This window comes from Rhinatrema bivittatum, chromosome 1, assembly GCF_901001135.1.
Source record: "Rhinatrema bivittatum chromosome 1, aRhiBiv1.1, whole genome shotgun sequence".
NCBI lineage: Eukaryota > Metazoa > Chordata > Amphibia > Gymnophiona > Rhinatrematidae > Rhinatrema > Rhinatrema bivittatum.
This window is the reverse complement of record NC_042615.1, coordinates 743,721,260-743,736,999: the sequence shown is the minus strand read 5'-3', so window position 1 is coordinate 743,736,999 and position 15,740 is coordinate 743,721,260. Positions and strand designations below refer to the sequence as shown.

The following is a 15,740-nucleotide window of genomic DNA, read 5'->3' as shown; positions in this document are numbered from 1 at the left end:
TAAAGACAGAATTTTTGATACCACATCTGTTCAAAAGCTTATAAAATAACATATATAATGTAAACCGGTATGGTTTTTATCTCTACAAGAATATCGGTATAGAAAAAAATAAAAATAAATAAATAAATAAGTTATTTACTTAAGAAAACTAAATCTTTCAGTTATAGGTACAACTTAGATTAAAGGTGCAGATCAGTTCCTTTTTGCAAAAGTCTGTGACATTCCTTGGGGAAGGAAGAATTTCTTTTAGAGACAAAGCAACATCTTGACTAACTATATTCTAATATATTTCTGTACAAATATACATTTTAGATATTCACTCATTTGCAGGAAGTATATTTAATACATTAATGGAAACTCTTACATTTATTTACTGCTGCTTAATAAACTTTTAAATAAATCAATGGTGATATCATGTATTTATCACAGAAAAGAAAACAAAAACTTTTTTTTTTGTTTTAGCCAAATTGGCACAGCAAGTATAATATATAGGCAAAATTAGAAAGAAAACATAGAGGAAAATGATTAACAAACTATAACAATGTAGATTCACAAGGGATACAATGTAGATCCCATAGGGATACAAATACCTGTCTAGGGAGGAGGCACTACGGCAAGGCACTCTCTCTCTCTCTCTCTCTCTCTCTCTCTCAGCCTGCATCATACTGAAACAGGCCTGTCAGGAGACATCATGAACTGCGATATACTGGCAATGTAGCCCAAATTGGGCTAATAGCGCAACTTGCAATAACAGCCTTTCGCATAGCTGATAGTGCAATTTGCAATACACATGCTTATTAGCTTTGCAATACACATGCTTATTAGCATAAGGTACACCCCTTTTTAGTATCGAATGCGATATTGGAAAATGAGGCCCAAAAATATGTAACCATTAACTTGCAGGGTCTCACAGTCATAGGTCCCTTCTTCAGAAGTTTCTGTAGTAGTTATAAGGAAGCCATATTTTATACCCAGATAAACATATTTTACATTGATTTAACATTTCTCAATAATCAACAGTTAACAGAGAGATGTTACATGTGTGTCAAGAATGAAAGGGAGAAAAAGAGATATATGATTGATTGTAAACAAAGGCATTTTAGAAAGACAGAACAGGGGACAAAGTAATTGGAATTCATAATTCTGTGCACTCAAAGAATCATGGGCTTAGCCAAGACATAACATTTATGACACTAAAAAAATCTGTGATTTCTCTAAAGTGTTGGGCATAATAGAACTGGAAATTTTTAATGTTTTTATCTAAATCCTTTCTGTTTTATATATCATATAATCAATTTTCCTTTCATCTTTATTTCATTACTTTTCATTGATATTCAACCCTTGTCCAACTCCTCTCAGATTTTTGTTTAGATTATTTGATATCACTACATAGGTATGTAACAGAGCCATTGGTCTTTATGCAAAGATACAGTATATTCTTTCAGAGACAAATTTTCACCATGTATTTGTGGCTTCTTTACGGTTTTAGGTTTTCAAGCTTCTAGTGGTATTGAACAAGCTTTGATGTCTAATGGCAGAATTGATTTGATATAAGGTTGTTCTCTGTACCTCTGCCTTTGTTTTGTCTTATTTCATGAAAAGGATTTTGGGAATACATAACCCTGAGGCAGGCACTTTACCAACACATGGCAATGTTGGCTATTTTTTTTAATGGATTATTACTCAATATTTATTTATTTAACTTTTAATGAGTGTGTCATGTTTTTAATTTTGTTCAATTGTACATCTGTATTTTTACAATAAATTGGAAGGTGAATCCTTGCAATTTGAGGTTATGGAACAAGACGCAAACTACTACAGAATAGCTGAAGAACTGATTCTCTGTTTTGTATTGGCCCAAGTCAAAATCCTGATCTAAACCCTATTGAAATGTTCTGGCAAGACCTGAAGTAGTTGTTCATGCAAGAAAACCCTCAAATGTCATAGTTTAAATGTTTTTACATGGAAGAATGGACCTGAAATTATTCAAGCTCTTTTTTAGGCAGGGGTGTGCAGAAGTAAAATATTCTTTTAGTTTTTTGTTTCATTTTTCTGGGATATTTTCCCCCACAAATTTTGTTTTATTTACTGTTTAATTCATTTCTTTTGTTTAACCCCCCCAAAGCAAGCAAAAAAGGAATCAGGGTCTCCCAAGGCCTCCCATTCCCACCACCCATCTCTTCTACCTGGAAAAATGCTGGGCCCTGGATTCCCCCCCTCCCAGCCCCCATTTACCCGATCCAAGTGAGGATCCACTGGCGAGGGCTAGGACTAGGCTGAAGCCTCTGCCTTGCATAGGCCTAGCCCACGGTAGGTCACTGCAACATCAGACTAGGCTCTACACAAACCTGAGGCTTGGAGGCTGGGTTACATTGCCTGGGCATATGCCAATGCCGGGGCCTAGGCCAGATACCAGGGCCTCAGCCGGGTACTGACTGCTAGGCCTCGGCTTAGGCCAGAGCTCAGGCCCAGGCCCTGTCCAGAGTTCATGTCTCATCACCTGGGCCCAACACTGAGCCTTGATCCAGAGACCAGTTCTCAATGCCTGGGCTTTTGCCTAAGAATATAACATGCCATACTGGGTCAGTCCAAGGGTCCATCAAAGCCAGCATCCCGTTTCCAACAGTGGCCAATCCAGGCCATAAGAACCTGGCAAGTACCCAAAAATCTAAGTCTATTCCATGTTACCGTTGCTAGTAATAGCAGTGGCTATTTTCTAAGTCAACTTAATTAATAGCAGGTAATGGACTTCTCCTCCAAGAACTTATCCAATCCTTTTTTAACCACAGCTATACTAACTACACTAACCACATCCTCTGGCAACAAATTCCAGAGTTTAATTGTGCATTGAGTGAAAAAGAACTTTCTCCAATTAGTTTTAAATGTGCCACATACTAACTTCATGGAGTGCCCCCAAGGCCTTCTATTATCCGAAAGAGTAAATAACCGATTCACATTTACCCATTCTAGACCTCACATGATTTTAAACACCTCTATCATATCCCCCCTCAGCCATCTCTTCTCCAAGCTGAAAAGTCCTAACCTCTTTAGTCTTTCCTCATAGGGGAGCTGTTCCATTCCCTTTATCATTTTGGTTGCCCTCTGTACCTTCTCCTAGGCCTGACACCAGGGCCCAGCCCAGAGGTCAGGTCTCAATGCTTGGCCCTTAGCGTGGACCAGAGCCTGAGCCCTAGACAATTTCAGGGCTCAGAGCAGAGAATGGGTCCCAACACTTGGGCCTTGACTTAGGCCCAGGCCCAACACCAGAGCCCTGCCCACAGGCTGGGTTCTGACGTCTGGGCCTTGACCTAGACCAGAGCCGAGCCCAGTCTGGAGCCTGTCCTGATGCTTGGGTTTCAGCCTAGACCAGAGCCCGGGCCCAGGTCCGACGCTGGGGCCTGGTCAGGAAACTGGGTCCTGATACCTGGACCTTGGCTCAGGGTTAGGCCCTGGAACAGAGGCCAGCGCACTGGCTGCATAGGTCCTCTTTCTTCTTTTCTTTTTTCTTCAAATGATGGCATCTGCTGCAGATGCATTGGAGTAAATTAACTCTGGTGCATCCTCCTCAGCAGAGGGTGCCATTTTGATGTATGGCATGGGGCCTGGGCTCTGGCCTAGGCTTAAGCACAGGCACTGGGGCTTGGTCTCCAGAATGGGGCCTGGATTTCAGCCTGGGCCCAGCTCTTGGTGTAGTCCAAGGCCCAGGTGTCGGGATCCATCCTGGCCATGGCATTGGATCCCTGAAGGATCAAGTAAGTGGGGGTTGGCAAATTTTCCGACCCAGCAACATTTTTTGGAAGGGCCTGGGCCTTTGCTAGGTTCATGGCTAAGGCCCCGGCCTAAGGCTCAGGTCTAGGCTGAGACTCCATGTTGTACTTGGAAGTAGGCTGTGGCCCAACGTGGCCATGGCCTATGCCTGGGCGAGGCCCTGGCCTTGGGCCTAGGCCTATTCTGAAGCACCGGTGTTGCATTCAGGCAGTAGCTGTAGACCCCTGCTTTGGGTCTTGGCCTATGTACTAGTCGAGGCTCTGGCCTTGGGCCTAGGCATATGCCTGGAGCCTTACCTAGCAATAGGTTGCAGCCACGGACTAAGCCTGAGTGATGCCGGGCATAGGCCCAACACAAAATTTTAACTGAATTAAATGAATAGGATTCATTTAATTTGGGTGGCTTTATTTCATTTCATGGCCCGCCAAAAGAAATGAATTGGCCCTAATTTGTTGCATTTTACAAATTTGGTTAAAATGAATGCACATCCCTAAAAAGCATGCACATTATATAGATATGCAAGTACTTTCTGGTAACTAATAAATCCACTTACTGGATATGACTGATTTAGAGAGATTTGCTCTATTTTGCCTTTGTTAATGCCACCTAAGCATTTGACATTTATTTATTTATTTATTTACTTTTATATACCGGTGTTCGATTTTACATATCACATCGGTTTACATTTAAACAAAATTTGCAGGAACTTATGCGTTACCTTTGTCAAATACATTAAACATTTAAATATGGGGATTGTTACTACTACTACTCTGTGGTGTCCTTCAATTGTAAATACTTGGCAAGGATTTGAAATCTGGATATATATTATTTTTTTTACTAATAGTGCAAATAGTGGATCCCCCTTAAAATGTAATAGCTGCATTCATGTTGATTTCATACTATTATAGCTTATTTTTTTTTATTAATTTTATTTATATTTACTACTCTTCTCCAGGGTATGCATATTTATGTCGTTCAGTCTCCTCTCATAAGTCTTCCACTGCAGACCTCACATCATTTTGGTCACCTTTTTCTGGACTACTTCCATCCTATCTTTATCCTTTTTGAGATATGGTCTTCACAGCTGAACACAGTACTCCAGGTGAAGCCTCACCAACGACCTATACAGGGACATTATTACATCGCTGTACAGCAACTGGATAGACCATTTTGGTCTGCTGTCATTAACTATGTTACTATATATTTATTAAACGTTTTCCTTCTTGTCATCACAACTGAATTAAAAAATTTATATAGTCTCATGTCATCCCTGTCTAGATCTTAAAATCATCAGGGTGTTGCAATAATAAACTGTAAGTGATTTTGCTAATGAACTTCAAGAGATAGAAGACTGAGAGCAAACTAATGTGAAATAGTTTAGTTTGAGTGAAGAAAATACTTATGTATGCATAGGATGTCTGAGCAGATGAGTAATATGTCTAGGATTGCTTACATTTTCTACAGATCTATAGAGAATATCCAAATATATCAAACTATAAATAACAGGGTTGACTAGAGAAAAAAAAAGAATTAATTGACAGCAGCTATTGAAACCTTTACACAGAAGACTATATCATCATTTAACATTTTTGCAAATTAGTTTGAAATGTACTCGATTTGAGATTCAAATGCATGAGTAAATGTATTTTAAATTGAAATGGAATGCATTTCAAACACATATGTAGGAAAAGCTAAAGTTTGTTTTATGGATGTTTTAAAGCATGGTTGTTTATGTACATTAAAAAAATAATTTTCCTAAGTACATTTTTTTGTAACATGGAATTTGTAGGCACATAAATGCTCATAAATCATCTTTACTTATTTGAATCACTTGTCTGTTGCCTTCAGAACAGTATTAATACTTAGTACCTGATTTGTAATCTGGTGCTCGTTTCTCACAGCTCTCCCCATAGGTTCCAGACTGACACACACATAAGCACTTCGTGCCTGATAGCACAGGCCTGCCGTTATTAGGACAAGGTTCACATCTGCAAGGGTCAAACCTTTCCAGGTACTCAACAAGAGCTCTCAGGAGGTTGCGGCGCTTCGTCACTGCACATGGAAAATCCTTAACCAGATCCAGTATGGGGGCGAGCTACAAAGAAAAGCATAATGAAGACAGTAATTGACTTACAAGATTTTCTATGGTAGATATAATCTGATATTTTTTTGTGCAATGATATTTATTTGAAGTCTCAGAATAAATTATGAGTGCTACAGAGAAAATGAGACCAGAAAATAATTGAGCCCTTGACTTCGTTGTAGCACTATGTGTGCTACATTTTTGCTGGGTATGTGTAGCACACGTGCATTTCTGTCAGGTAATGATGAACCACTTCTTGAGCGGCCTTACACAGTGGCACCTTTTTTTGTGGTAGTTTCATTTTGGTTCAGGCCACATCATGGATTCTAAACCTGCAGGTTTAAATGTTTCTAAATCATTTTGGGCTTGGTTTAGCCTAATTTATTTTGATCTCTAAAGTGCAAATGTCAGTATTTGGTACAGAAAATAGGAACTTTGACACCAACAGAAAAATATTCATTGCAGACTTAAAAAATACATTTTGGCGTATTTGACAAAATAGGGTGGATTTCTGATATATGTATGAACAGGAACAATGTAGTGCTTCCTGAGGGACTTAGTTCATTTCGCATAAATATGGTTGGGACTAATAGGGTTTATGCTTGAATATTAGCTATGTGGCTACACTAATATCAGGTTTGTTTTTTAGGAAGGAAAATGGAAAATGCATATAAGCCACAGTATAAGACAAACTGGGGAATGTGTATAAGCTGCAGTATATGATGAAGCATTCATTTCATTGAACTTTAATTGATTCAGATAAGTTTATTATCTTTTAAATATCTGGATTGGATATTTGTGATAACTTTACTATAGATGAGTTGTTAGCTTCTTTCCCCTGAAATAGCCATTTTTGGCAAACAAGTGTTCTCTTGTTGGGATCATTTATATCAAATCAGGCCCCAATATTCAAATGGGGCTGAATGCTACTTAGCCGGCTAAGTAGTGACTTATCCAGCTATGTGGCAGCTGCTGAATATCCGGCTATGAACATCTTGCTAATATATCAATTTAAGATTTGAGTGGGGAGCTAACATTTTGGTAATACATCTGAATAAGGCTTTTTGGTAAGAAAATAATATTATGAGTGATTTATAGTTTAAAAAAATGTTTAAATTGATGATGGTACAATGATTGGAGGGTGGTTTAAAATACTAACTAAGGGATTAGTGTTTTTTATGGATTAGCAAAAGGTCACTTAAACATTATTGGAGAGTCCTTTCTGCCATGTGCTTTGTGTTATATGAATGCTCCATTTTTTAAATTCACTCTTTGAAGTTGCTGTTGGGAAGAGATATATAAAATATTGTCAAAGTATTTTGTGCTCTTTGAAAGACTGAGTATTCCTTTTTTTGCTGTTATGTTCATTTTTAGCCTGATTTTAAAAGGGTCACAGGCATAAATAATGGGGATTATATATGTGGTCAAGCTTTGTACACTTTGCACGCATTTTTGGAAGGGCCTGGCCACGTGTGTAACCACCGTTACGTGCCGAAGTGCCATGCCTCTCCAAAGGGGTAGGCCAGGAGGTTGGGGTCTGGGTGGGGTAGGGGGTGGGCTGGGACAGCATGCGCCGGTAGCAGGCCGGCTTGCATCACTTGCTTCTGCTTATCAGAGCAGGCAAGTTACAGAACAAAAAAAAATAGGGTGGGTGGATAGGGGTTAGGGGACAGGGTGGAGGGAAAGGGGAGGTCTGGGAGGGAACTGGAAAAAAGGCCGATCTCGTCGCTGCGTGTAATGGGGCAGATTTTCAAAGGGGTACGCGCATAAGATATGCACGTAACCCCCGAAAAGCTGCCCCTTCCACGCCCTGCGTGCGCCGAGCCTATGTTGCATAGGCTTGGCGGCGTGCACAAGCCCCAGGACGCGCGTAAGTCCTGGAGCTTTCCTGGGGGGGGCGTGTTGGGGGCGTGTCGCGACGGCACGTCATCGGGGGGTGTTCCGGGGGCAGGTCCGCGTGCGTGCTTCCAGCCCGGGGGCATTTCGAGGGCGTAGCCGAGGCCTCCGAAACTGCTCCCGGGCCGGGGAATCGCGCGCTTGCAGCCTCGGAGGGAACGGAGGGAACAGAGGCAGGCTGTGCTGCTCGGTGCGTGCAGGCTGCCGATTTTGCCCAGCCTTGCGCGCGCTGACCCTGGATTTTAAAAGATATGGGTACATGAACAAAAGTACGCGCGCGCATACTTTTTAAAAATCTGCCCCAATTTGAACATTGCCCCCCATGCGTGCGAGTCGCAGGCCGCCCGTACATGTTATAGAATCAGCGCTCCTTTTAAAATCAACCTCTTTGGGGTAGATTTTCAGACCGCGCGAATAGGCGTACTTTTGCTGGCGCATCAGGCGCCAGCAAAAGTACGCGGGATTTTAGTAGATACGCGCATAGCCGCGCGTATCCGCTAAAATCCTGGATCGGCGCGCGCAAGGCTATCGATTCTGTATAGCCGGTGCGCGCCGAGCCGCGCAGCCTACCCCCTCCGACGCCGCACCGAAATCGGAGCGGCCTCGGAGGGAACTTTCTTTTGCCCTCCCCTCACCTTCCCCTCCCTTCCCCTACCTAACCCACCCGCCCGGCCCTGTCTAAACCCCCCCCTTACCTTTGTCGGGGGATTTACGCCTCCCGGAGGGAGACGTAAATCCCCGCGCGCCAGCGGGCCGCTAGCACACCGGGACGCAACCTGGGGCGGGTCTGGAGGGCGCGGCCACGCCCCCGGACCGCCCCGGGCCTTAGCCACGCCCCTGGGCCCGCCCCCGGAACGCTCCTGACACGCCCCGAAAACGCTGCGCAGTTCGGGCCCGCCCCGACACGCCCCTGACACGCCCCCCTCAGAAAACCCCGGGACTTACGCGAGTCCCGGGGCTCTGCGCGCGCCGGTAGGCCTATGTAAAATAGGCTCACCGGCGCGCAGGGCCCTGCTCGCCTAAATCCGCCCGGATTTGGGCGGATTTAGGCGAGCAGGGCTCTTAAAATCCGCCCCTTTATGATTAGCAGTACATTATACGCCTTCATTGTTTGAATAGTATAAGAGGATCCAGAATAAATAAACACTTTACTAATGGCTTCCATGTTGCCCACAACCCACTTGCAAACACTTATTTTCCCAAATATATGTGTCCTTTTTCTGCTTATTTGTACTTGCTCAGGTAGGAATAACTGCAGGGCAGGGCACTGCTATAGGCCTGTAGTACCCATTGTTTTATTTATCTATTTATTTATTTATTTATCGAGTTTTATATACCGCGTTCGGTTTCGCCATCACAACGGTTTATAAAGTTTCGATGTTTAACAGAGTTTCCAAAAGATTCATGCGATTGTTAACATAGATATTGTAGGCTTTATAAACTTTATAAAATTTCCAAAGAGAAATATTGTGGCGTCTCTGTTAGTCCTTCTGAATGACGCCAATATTCAGCACTACTTAGCTGGATAAGTAGCAACTTTTCCAGCTAAGTGCAGCCGCTGAATATTCTTCTGTGTTTAGCGGTCAAGACTTAGCCGGATACGTACTTAACCAGCTGAGTAGGTAGCTGGCTATCTAATGGATGGACAATGGGCAGATCAGAGCTACTTATCTGTCTATCATAGTTGGATAACTGCCAATATTCAGACTTATTCGCCTATCATAGATGGATATGTTAGACTTGCTCAATATTTAGTCTTAACTTAGCTGGATATGAGTTATCTGGCTAAGTGGCTATTTCAATGGGGATATTCAGCAGCATAGCCATGCTATGCTGAATGTCTCTTATAAGTTAGCTGGATCATTCTTGTCTGCTTAATTTACATAGCCATTCAGCTTTGAATATTGAGGCCAATGTATATAAATAAGGGTCAACAGGCAAATTGTGATACCTTTTTATTGGACTACCTCAATACATCTGAGGCTGGCGTTTCAGAGCTATGCTCCCTTCATCAGGTCAGTGAAGAGACTTCTTGGCATATACAGACAGCCTCCTGCCTCACTGACTCTGACATTTCAAACCCCTTGTAACTGTACTGTTTCTTCACTGGCTTGATGAAGGAGTAAAGCTCTGAAAAGCTAGTTACTAATGTACTGAATTAACAGTTGGCTAAATATTTTGCATTTAATGGACCAGGAACAGTTTTCTTACAGAGGACAGGGGCAAGCACCTTTTTAAACGGGAAGTTCCACAGAGAACTCATGGAGTCTACCTTTCAGAATGCACTTGTATACATACAGTTACAAAGATCTGGAAAAAAATACTTATGTATGACCATACTTCACTACCCCTCCCATCTCTTGAAAATTTGGGGTGGATCAGATGCAAAACCAAAAGGTTATTAGGTGGCATAATTATATATTCTTATTTTTGAATATGTGTATTTCTCTATCGAGATCCTCATAGACTTTCTGACATATCCAGAAACTTTTGTGTTGATTGAATGCAAGACCAAAATGTTAATGTGGCATTAATATCATACGCACATGTGGATCCAAATAATTTGTTCCTCCCAATGAAGCTTCAGCGAAACATAGTCCCATGTCGGGGGACAAAGGAGCATTAATACACACACTGCTGATATTGTTTTGATTTACTTACAGTTGTTACTAATTACATTTTTGACATTACATTCACGTGCTTTTGGTCACTATGGGGTGGATTTTCAAAGGGTTATGCGCTTATATTACCCGCTTATATAACCCGCTCCTGCGCACGCCGAGCCTATTTTGCATAGGCCTGGCGACGCGTGTAAGTCCCGGGGCTTGAAAAAATGGGCGGGCCGTGGGTGGGCCGGGGCGGTCCGGGGGCAGGGCATGGGCATGGCCAGAGGTCTCTCCACCTCTGCTGGGTCCGGGGATCACGCGCCGGCACTTGGCCGGTGCGCACAACCTATGCCTACCCAGAGGCAGACGTAAATAAAAAAAATAAAGGTGGGGGGATTTAGGTAGGGTGGGGAAGGTGGGGGGGGGGGGGGGCGGAAGGAAAGTTCCCTCCAAGGCAGCTCCGATTTTGGAGGGGCCTCGGAGGGAATGGGGAAAGCCATTGGGGTTCCCCTAGGGCTCGGTGCACGGAAAGTGCACGTGTGTACCCCCTTGCACCCGCTGACCCCGGATTTTATAACATGCATTCAGCTGCGCGTGCACATTATAAAATCTGGCATAGATTTGTGCCCGCCTGGTTGCGCGCACAAATCTACACCCTCGCATATCTCTTAAAATCCGGCCCTATATGAATCATCAGGCCATTAAATTATTTGCAGCACACTCATTATTTTTGTTCAAATAAAAAAATGCCATGTCAGAATCCTCATGTCCTTCCTGACATGTTCTGAAAACTTGGTGGGATTTGGATGGAAAACCAAAATTATTAGGTAGTGTAATTGCAAAAATGTTAGTAGGTGGCATAATTGTGCCTGTGCGTTCATGAAATATGTGGTTCCTTTAAAAGATTTCCCTGCTATGAGCCTCATGCATCCCCTGACATGTGGTACACATTTGGTGTGCAGTGGATACAGAGCAGGTGTTCAATAACCAAGTTATTAGGACATGACAATTATGTGCACGTATTTATGGAATAAGTGGTTCCAGAAAATTGCTATCTGTGCCTGACTATTCTTTGGCCCTCCTGAAAATTTGGTGTTGATAGGACACCGAATAGGAAAGTTATTCGTATTGTACAGACACTCAGAGTGATTGCATAAGCTTCCCTCCCTGGGGAAAGTAGGATAAAAATGCTTTGGCATGCCCAAACATCCACAGTATATAGAAGATGTACACCGCCTCTTCTTGATTTAAATACAAGATCTTTTTTATCATTCCATTCACATCTTTACTAACTCTCTTTCTCACTCTCTACCAGTAGCACCTCTCATATCCTTATTTGCATGCTACAAACCGTTCAATACATATACACATCAAGAATAAGCTTACCTATGGGGGAGGGAGGGAGGGGGCAATATTCAAACATACTCTTTGGATGTGGATAAGCACTTGTTTACCTCTGTCAAATGCTTTGAAAATTGCCCTACCAATGGGAGAACAGTTTTGTGCTCACAGGACATTTCCAGAGGCTGGAAATGAGCACAAAACCAAATCCTGACTGTGAGGAGGGGGCAGGGTGTAATCTCAAAAGCTCTTCTGAAAAGTCTCTGGACTCTTTTTTTTCAAAACTGGGGTGGGGGAGGGGGGGTGCTCTTTCATGCTGTGTGCACGATGAAACAAATTTTAAAAACAGGACCTCGTTTGATGCAACGATGTAATGATTTATTTAGACTGCTTCCTGCATCCTAGATTTATGTTAGATGACGATGTAAGGAATGGAAGATGCTTGCTGGCATTATTTACATTTAAATATTTTTAGGAAGTTTTGTTCTTCCCACAGTGCTATTTTGTTGGTGAGTTCACACAGCATACCTCAAAATCAACCACAACAGGATTATCCTTTGTTGATTCCAACCAATCTGTGAATATATTACTTTCAGGGAATGCACCCTCTTTCTTCCAGGCCAAAGCTGCTGCATATTCAGTTCTGCCACCCCTCACCAGTGAAACAGACCTTTCTGACGACTGTAAAAAGGAACCTAGATGGGATTGAAAATAAGATGTTTCTAACATCAGCCCAGTATTATATATAAACTTAAAAGCAATTTTTTTCTGTGAAGGTGATTATTATTCATTCAGACAGTATTTGCTTTATAGATATTCTATATTTGGATGTAATACTCTCTGGTGGCTGTTGCTAAATTCTGCAGTCTTCTACGAGCCTCTCTCTCACTCTTTTAGCATTTCAACCTCCTATTAGTGTGTAGGAAATAAATCAACAAATTATCTTCACCATTTTATGCTTTATGCTATTTATAATCATGTTTTCAAGTCTTATTCTCCCGGCGTGACTGATGATTTGAAACTTTGAGAAGCAGAGAGCTATTCTCGATTGCACCAGTTTCAAAGAAGAAAATACATCAAAGACTCCAAGTATTCCAAAAAAGCACCCAAATAATTGTAATCCTTTAAGGTAATATTTTGCATCATGCTCTTCTCTGCTATATGAACACATATTCCCCAATAATAAAAAGAAACTCTGTAAGCTAATTAAGTAGGCAAGTTTCAAAGATATTTATCTGGGTAAAAATGACTTGACTCAAAATTGATTTCCTCAAATGCGAATAAAATTATTTGCAAATTAAAGAGTACCTGCACCTTTAGCCACAGCATGGGAGTAATTTTCAAAGAGACTTATTTGCGTAATACAGTATTTTATGTTCAGAAATTGACCTTTTACAAAATTGCCTACCCAATATGCGGGTAACATACGTGTCTATTCATGCTTGCACATACATTTACCCAGGCAATGAGCGTAGGTATTCCTGTGGGCGAAGACTGGGGTACGGGTTTGGATTTACATGCATACTTTATAAAATTCAAAGGCATCCATGTCAATTTTTGGAATATTTTGTGCTTACCAAATAGCAGGTTTAACTAGTGTGAGATTGAGTTGGTGTGCTAATTTTCAAAGTCTACTTATACACTTTGAAAAGTCGTGCAACTTACATATGTTTTTGCCAGTTTTCTTAAGCAAGCTATTTGAAAATTACTCATTATGTCATTGGGAATGTTGAAGAATTAGGAACTTCAACAAAACTGAAAGATGAAATCATCTCAATGAGTGCAAGAAGCAGATACCTTCATAGATGCCTTGGTTGTACTATTTGTCCTTAGAAGACACTTAACTTTGAACCATCAGCTCCTGAGTCAGTCAACTTTCCCTCTCTTCTGTTGTCATTTGAAGGATCCATTTAGCTGAGCCCCACTATGGGTATAGATGATACAGCCAAACCTAGAGATCATGTCAGCCTCTGATAGGAGCTTTTTCATCTTTCTTCTAGGTCTTAACTGCCCTGGACTAGAGATGACTCCATTGCTGCAGCTTCTGACCCCATGTGACTCTGCTCTCTTTCCGTTGTTGTCATCTGGGGTGGGACATTTAGCCATCTCCATTGTGGGGCTGTCAGTCCCAAATGGGCAAACCTAAGGGAGATTCCCCTTGAGAGAAACTGGAGGATTGGGGATTTGGAGTTTTGATATTTATAGTTAATGGGGATGTTGGATACATGTGGGTGCTTTGTTATTATTGTTTTTGTTATGTGAATTACTGAATGGCTAGATTAGTGGCTTAGAATTGCCCTACTGAGAATAGGATTTAGTTTGAACGAGGCATCTAAACTGCTATTAATGTATTGTATTTTGATTATGTATTTTTATCAATGTATTTTTTTATAATGTATTTTACTGATATATTTAAATCAATGTATTTTTAATATATTTATTTTACTACTCTGTTTGTGTATCCTAAACCACTTTGTATTAAATTCATTAAAGCAAGACAGTATAGGAATGCAATATAACATTTTTAAAAAGTGTTCCTGGCGTGTCTTTAGTTTGGGAAGGTTAAATAACCTGCTTTCTGGTGATTTTCAACTGTTCATGGCTATGTTGCCACTTGTCAGCCATCCACAGAAATAGCAGATATAAATTATGCAGACTTTTGGAAGTAATTTTAAAAAGCATTTACATGCATAAAACTTGGTTTGAAAATTGCCTTGCTGGATATGTACCTAAAAGTATGCATGAAACATGATTTTGTATAACAGTGGCTTCGCACTATTACCAAATGTTTTCCCTGTTTGCATTTGTTGGAAGAGTTTGCATTTTTAGATCTTCCACAGATGTTGGCTTTTCCCCCTGTTTTTGGGATTGGTCAGTGCTCCCCTACTAGGTTGAACATGCTCAAAGCATGGCTGGATGTAGTTTTTGGTTGAAGGTGGAAGGAGATTTCATGGTGGATCCTTATATGCTCTATAGCCTGCAACAGTGGGATTTTTCAAGTGTAGAAGCCTTCCTAGAGCCTTCAAGGACCTAGAGGGTTCTGACTTGTGAAAGAAGAGTGGAAAGGATCTTTGAACTTTAAGAGCATTGGCTATTTTCTCTGACAGATCTCAGCTCAGAAGGGCAGATACCTCACCCCCACCCTTGTCTGAGGGGATTGTGCTCTGTGTCCAATTAAATCTGAGTCCCTAGGGCAGATGCATGAGCAAGAGTCCAATAGCACACCAGGCTATGCTCCACGTAGAGTACTATGTGAGAGTAGAGAAGGTTCCTGAAGATCTCATTGACCATAAATTGGAAGACTGCAGGAGCACTGCACATCCTAAAGGGCATTACTTGATATTCATAATGTCCATCATGGGTATTAAAGGTGGCATTCCATTCATCACCTTCTCGAATTCTGACCAAGTTGTATGCCCTTTGGAAGTCCAATTTCATAAATACCTGTGTGCCTCAAAGGCAGTCAGGGAACTCAGATATTAATGGAAGCGGATAACAGTTCTTTTTCGTAATGGAGTTAAGACTGTGGTAGTCAATGCAGGTGTTTAAGGACCTGTCCTTCTTCCCTACGAAAAAAGATCCATCCCTGACAGGTGATGAAGAGGGATGAAACAAGCCTCTGTCCAAATTCTTCTCTATTTATTTTTAGACATATCACTGTCTCTAGAGTAGAGAGTGCATAAACTTTGCCTCTGGGCAGAACTTTCTGGGGAGCAAGTCTATGGCACAGTCATATATGCAATGCAGGGGCAACACCTCCACCTGCTATTTGCTGAAGATATCTGCGAAGTCAGAATATTGGGGAGGTAGACCCAGGAGCTCAGAGGTGGCTCTTCGGGCCAGGGATACCACTGATAAGACTTTGGTGAGGCATTGCTCTTGACAATATGGACCCCACTGGGTTAACTGTAATGTGGTCCAGTCAAAGTGGGGTTGATGAAGGGTAAACCATAGTAAACCATAGAGGCTGATTTATTCCTTATGCAGAATCCCAGTTTGCATAGTCAGTGGTATCATAGCTCTGATGATGTGTCTGGGAAATATTC

At 41.7% G+C, this 15,740-nt stretch overlaps 1 protein-coding gene across 2 annotated transcripts in view; it reads right to left on the bottom strand.

The window, feature by feature from the left end:
• C6 (complement C6) overlaps nt 1-15,740 on the bottom strand; it is a 171,274-nt gene that overhangs the window by 69,038 nt on the left and 86,496 nt on the right. For both annotated transcript variants that reach the window (XM_029578119.1, XM_029578128.1), the window contains exons 10-11: nt 12,223-12,389; nt 5,638-5,863 (exon numbers count right to left, since the gene is read on the bottom strand). In XM_029578119.1, coding sequence (XP_029433979.1) covers nt 5,638-5,863; nt 12,223-12,389 — 393 coding nt within the window. The remainder of the gene's footprint in view (nt 1-5,637; nt 5,864-12,222; nt 12,390-15,740) is intronic.